The 6,020-nt window shown below is 37.8% G+C and overlaps 1 protein-coding gene across 2 annotated transcripts in view; it reads right to left on the bottom strand.

Moving 5' to 3' along the window:
- LOC106877118 (U4/U6.U5 small nuclear ribonucleoprotein 27 kDa protein) overlaps positions 1–4,742 on the bottom strand; it is an 8,615-nt gene extending 3,873 nt beyond the window's left edge. Inside the window, exons 1-4 of one of the 2 annotated variants that reach the window (XM_014925912.2) lie at positions 4,581–4,741; positions 3,281–3,313; positions 1,735–1,912; positions 844–858 (exon numbers count right to left, since the gene is read on the bottom strand). In XM_014925912.2, the coding sequence (XP_014781398.1) occupies positions 844–858; positions 1,735–1,912; positions 3,281–3,313; positions 4,581–4,629 (275 nt within the window). In that variant the 5' untranslated portion in view covers positions 4,630–4,741. Of the gene's footprint in view, positions 1–843; positions 859–1,734; positions 1,913–3,280; positions 3,314–4,580 lie in introns of both variants that reach the window. The other variant, XM_014925913.2, reaches the window with a different exon arrangement.
- Positions 4,743–6,020: the final 1,278 nt, after the last annotated feature.

Genomic DNA, 6,020 nt, shown 5'->3' with positions numbered 1-6,020 from the left:
GTGATGCTCCAGCATGGCCACAGTCAAGTGACTGAAACAAGGAAAGGAAAGTAAAGGAATATATATATATATATAATATTCTTTTACTTGTTTAAGTCACTTGACTGTGGCCATGCTGGAGCACCTACCACATTTAGTCAAGCAAATCGACTCCAGGACTTGTACTTTGTAAGCCTAGTACTTATCCTATCACTCTCTTTTGCCGAACTGCTAAGTTATGGGGATGTAAACACAGCAACACCGGTTGTCAAGTGATGGTTGAGGGACAAACACACACACACACACACACACACACACATATATATATAGTAATACTAACCCAATACTTTCAAACAAATGCCTTTATATAGAATGCACCCTTAACCAATTCCAGTGCTTTCTGGTAGGATGGGTGGGGCTGTTATGGACATGTTCTCCATCTCCTTCTAGATCATCCGACACAGCAACCACAGGGTGGAAGAGGCCTCATGGCAGGCCCTGTACCGGATGGCTGAACTTGATTGGGGAGGATCTCCAGAGGGGCTGCCACAGGACCACCAGTGATGGAGAGCATTGGTGGACCTGGTCAGCTCTATGCATGATGATGCCTCTGGGACCATTAACTTGGAATGACTCAAGCCCCACGAAGCAAAACCATGAAGCCAAGAGGCCAAGACAAGCCATACTTTGGTTTGAGTGCCAGAAGGTCATTTTTTTAATAGATACTTTTAGAATTACAGAAGTATGAAAGGGAATCCATCCATCCATCTTCTGCAACCAAAATCTTCCCAGTGTACTGTACATGCTAGTAGTATAAGAAGCAATTATTTGGAAAATGAAACAAAAACAAAAGTTTGTACTTACTTATTTCGTCGGTCTCTGAAACAAGAACAAGAATTCAATTATGGAAATCACTAAATTACAATTATGTTTGCTGTTAGATTAACACAGGAAGGGAAGAGCCTAACATTTCGGACCCTCATCTTTCCTCTCAGAGTGAGGAAGAAAAGGAGGAGGTAATGTCATTTTGGTTGCTTACAATCAAAGTATCAACACTATTTTCTCTCTCTCTCTCTCTCTCTTTCCCTTTCTTTCTCAGATGAAGGAGAAGATTTCAGCAAACGATGTGAGAAGAGGATTTCCTTTGCCTTTGTCAGAATGACAACGACACTTCTTCCCTTCCTCATTCTCAAATATAGAAAGGACCCAAAACATCAGTTTCTTCCCTCCCCACAGCAACTGAACTTTCTTGTAGATGTTTTAAGGGCCAAATATGTGCAATAATATAATCACAAAGATAAATAAAACCAGTGAATTTAGAATGAAGCAATTAATCCCATGGATATTTATGAATTATATATTTTATATTTAATACACATTTCATTTGTATCTGTAAATACATTTGCTATCTTTTTTTTTTTTTTGAGTGAGCTGATGACTAAATAAAAAGGTTAGAATATAGCAAGATTTGATTAAGCCAAATATAATACAGATATAATTTTTTAAAATTTTCAGTCCTAGTAATAGTCAGCAAAACTTTATAGGATTATCTGTTCCCAGTTACTCCCACATGAAATGCAGGGTAACCTCCTCTACATCAAGATAGCTGTGCCCTATCACTCTATCATACCTCATGCCACATCAGACTGGAACCTGGTGCAGCCTCCCAGCTTGCCAGCCCTGGTCAAACCATCCAACCCATGCCAGCATGGACAACGGACGTTAAATGATGATGATGATGATAATCATACATACCGATTTTTCCGTCCAGGTGAGCGAGACCTCGACCGGTATCTACCACGGGGAGACCTTGAACGAGACCTGTAACGAGGCGGCGACCTTGACCTGGAACGATAACGAGGTGCTGACCTTGATCGAGAACGATAACGAGGTGCTGACCTACTTCTTGATCGGGAACGACTTCTGCGGCGGTCTGAAAATTCAAAGAAGAATAATTTTACTCAAAGTTGTGCAAAACATGCTTGCTTGCAGAAGAAACAACCTCTTCAGAGAGAGAAATAAAGAACAGATAGTTGTTGATATCTTTTAACTCTTTCAATATCAGCCCATTGAGACTGCCCCCTGGCCCCATGATATTCTTAAAGTGACCTCAGTGAAAACCTTCCATTAAAATTTCATGCTAATTTACATTTCAAACACCATTTTAATAATGGTTTTATATTTTGGCACAAGGCCAGCAATTTTGAGGGAGGAGATAAGTCGGTTACATCAACCTCCAGTATGCAACTGGTACTCATTTTATTGACCCTGAAAGGATGAAAGTCAAAGTTGACCACAGCAGAATTTGAACTCAGAATGTAAAAAGAGACAAAATGCCACAAAGCATTTTGCCAGATGCACTAACGATTATTCTGCCAGCTTCCCTCACACACCAGCTTTAATAATGACAAAGTGATTCTATTCACAATGATATGTGCTCTAACTCTTACTACATTATGGCAGATTCGGATGTAAAGTGTGAACAAAGCCAGTGGTTTCTTTAAGCCTGAAAGTCTGGTTGCTTCTGGCTGATGAGATACAATGTGTCGTTAACACAGGTGTTCCAGAATCACTTGCACCAGAACACACTATTTTCAGAAAAGGGAGAAGTTCTTCTGTGACATACACCACAGCAACTAGCATATTTTAGTGTTCAAATCTGCTGGAACATATTGGCTTCAAATTTTGGCATAGGGCCAGCAATTTTTGGGGGAAGGGCAAGTTGATTGCATCAACCTCATTATTTAACTGGTATTTATTCTATCAACCTTGAAAGGATGAAAGACAAAGTCAACCTTGGCATAATTTGAACTCAGAACATGAAAACAGACAAAATGCTGTTAAACATTTTGCCAGTATGCTAACGATTCTGCCAGCTCACCACCATGATGTGATTGTATATTTTTAGAAGACACTTGTCCAAGGTGCCACACAGAAGGACTGAACCTGGAACCATGTGGCTGGGAAGCAAGCTTCTTACCACACAGTCACACCTGCATCTATTTACTTTCTTAGATGGCTATCTTTTCTTGGTTTTACTGTTTGGACTGTAGCCATGTTGGGGCACCATCTTGAAGAGTAGTTTAGTTTGATAAAATCAACAAAAGTACGAATTTTTATGCCTGGTACTTATTTCATCAGTTTCTTTTTGCTGAACCACTAGCTCAAGGAGACATAAACAAACCAACTAAATAGAAGTGAAGTGATGAGAGACACAAAATGACAAACACACAACCAGCTTCGGCACGGTTCCTCTCTTCCTAAACTCACTCCAAATGAATTCAACTCAGAATATACTTACGCTTCCTTTCTCGATCTCGACGTCTTTCCCTTTCTGAAAAAGATAAAAACAAAAAGTAGAATATAAAAAAGGGGAACAGAAATGATGTGGGTTAGCAATGATTATCATGCTTTTAACATTTGTTTATCATCATCAGTTAACATAAAATTTCTAGCGATATAAAATTTAGCCCAGTGTTTGAACTATTAAAACACAATTACTTCATCAATCATATTGGTTTCAAATTTTGGCACAAGGCCAGTAATTTCAGGCTAGAGGTGAAGTCGATAACATCGGTCCAGTGCTCAATTGGTACTCATTTTATCGATCGACCCCCGAAAAGAAGAAAAGCAAAGTGGACCTCAGCGGAATTTGAATTCAGAATGTAAAGACGGATGAAATGCCGTGAAGCATTTTGTTCGGCGTGCTAACGATTCTGCCAGCTTGAAATATTGAAACGAAAGGCGAGAATTGAAAGATTTTAAACTAAACAAAACACGTGCCATCTATCGTGTTTCATATTATATATAAAGGGGAAATACACTGGACGAGAGTATCATGTTCTCTCCATTACTAGCAAGGTTAGAGATATTTGTTTTTATATTTGACAGCCATCGTTGTTTAACCCCAGGTGAAACCTAAGAAGACCAATGATCAAATGCAATCCGGCGGAGACCATCCCATCTTTATTGCAAACAGTATATGTAAGATGATGCTATCCAATGTACCCCTTTTTTAAGACGGTAGGGTACAATTTGAGGAAGAATTGGCTGATATTTCTAACAGGCTGGGCAACCACGTGGTGGTGTAGTTAGGTGTATTAATAATAGTGATTGTGGTAGTGTTGGTATTCGAATCGGTAAATATGGAGTTTATGGTGCCGATAGGGGTTTCAGAAGGTGGGAGGGAGTTGTAGTTAATCGTTGTTCATTATTAAATGATCAGATTTATGCTCTAAGTATTCCGTCTTTATTTCAGACAATGCATTTTCCTATTTTAAGACCACGGGGTATGATCTGAGAATAGACAGCGGGTCGTGCAAAAACACGTAGAAGTCTTCCTCTGGTCAAAAGTGGGGGAGGTGACTCCAATCATTAATAATGATTACTTTCTATCTTTATAAAATAAAATGTGTATTTCATAGTACGAGGTCTAACAGTAGGTAAAGGAAAAGTTGGAAAGAAGTAACAGATGTTATAGCAAAAGATGTGGAACAAATGTAGTCAAAGACACAGTTTTCGGCGACGTTTAATGTCAACAACATGTAACATGTTAGGGTTTTTAGGACTCTTTATGTATAGCTGTGAGAAATTTGTGTTACCTTTACGTGGGGATCTTGAACGGGAACGAGAGCGACTCCTTCGAGGCATAACGGAGCTCGTTTGATTGAAAAATAAAGGAGACTAAATCTTAAGCGAAGACAAGAGAATTACAGACCACCATGTTAAGGTTAATACAAAGCTACTCGAGGGAAGGAAAATATATGAAGTCAACAAATAGCAAATACATTTAAAGGAAAAGAAAATATCGAATAAAAACTTATAAATTACATATAAGAAAGTTTTGGAAAGATGTAGAAATATTAATAAGCATTTAAAAAAGTTTTTCTAAAATGCCTTAAAATTCGAAAATATTTATAGAAACATAGTTTAGTTAATTTCCTTGACCTCTTGTTGCTGACATATAAAGTCATAAATTCTAAACACAATATTTTCTACTATAAACATAAGGCCTAAAATTTTGTGGGGAGGTGGCTGGTCGAGTACAATTGATACCAATACTTGAGTATCGGTACTTATTTTGTCCGGCGCGCTAACGATTGTCAGCTCACCGCCTTTAGTACAGAACCATCAATTGAGGTCAAGAACTGGCAACATATTTCGAGAATTGGGCTGCATTACTAAAATAGTTAATTTTTCGTTGGCATACTAATCAGGAGGTGCTGCCGACCGCAGTTTACGAGGAAAATATTTACTGCCTTTTTGAGATTGAGAAAAAAAATTTTTTTACTAATGGTGCGCCCCATAGTAGTGCTCCAGCATGACCACAGCCGCATGGCTGAAACGAGTAAGAGAGTTAATGTTAATCACCTTACGAAAACTATATCAGCTGAGCAAATGATTTTCTCTAAATGCATTAAAAACACTGTAACATATTCAGAACACTATTTTAGAAAATTATCTCCGTTCTCTTTGAGCAAATAAATTTAGCTGGGGCAAAATGAGTAGGCCTGATAAGGTAAACTTGTTTCTGCAGTTCTCCAGAATTACAATTGAAAACAGACTCACACACATCAGTATCCATCCTTAAACATCAGAAAGATCAGAAATGCCACAAAAATTTAAACTATCTAGGTCAAATGAAAGAGGACCAGAGAAAAATGACACATGATAGGAGATTAACGAATCTCGACAAAATCTAAAAAAATCAACATAAAATATTCTCAATAGCTTCTTCACAATCTGCTAAAGTAGCTCTCTTTTTGATATATTTACGCCCGTGCAGTTAAAGAAGAAATTATAGAAATTAATCATTACTCATTTTGCCCCGTTTTACACATTTTTTTTTTCTTCTTCCGAAAACTGAAAATTATCAAGTTAGACATAGATATGAGTGTGGGAAAAAATTGATTTGGAATCCCAAGAGAAAAAAATTTTGACTGTTAAACACCAAAAATTATCCAGATATTTTATTAGCAACCTCAATTACAATTGGGTCAAACCTGACTGTTTTACCCTCTCTCAAATTCAACAAGTATGTT

This window comes from Octopus bimaculoides, chromosome 22 (assembly GCF_001194135.2).
Source record: "Octopus bimaculoides isolate UCB-OBI-ISO-001 chromosome 22, ASM119413v2, whole genome shotgun sequence".
NCBI classification, from domain to species: Eukaryota; Metazoa; Mollusca; class Cephalopoda; order Octopoda; family Octopodidae; genus Octopus; species Octopus bimaculoides.
Note: the sequence above shows the minus strand (reverse complement) of the source record. Positions and strands in the feature narration are given on the sequence as shown.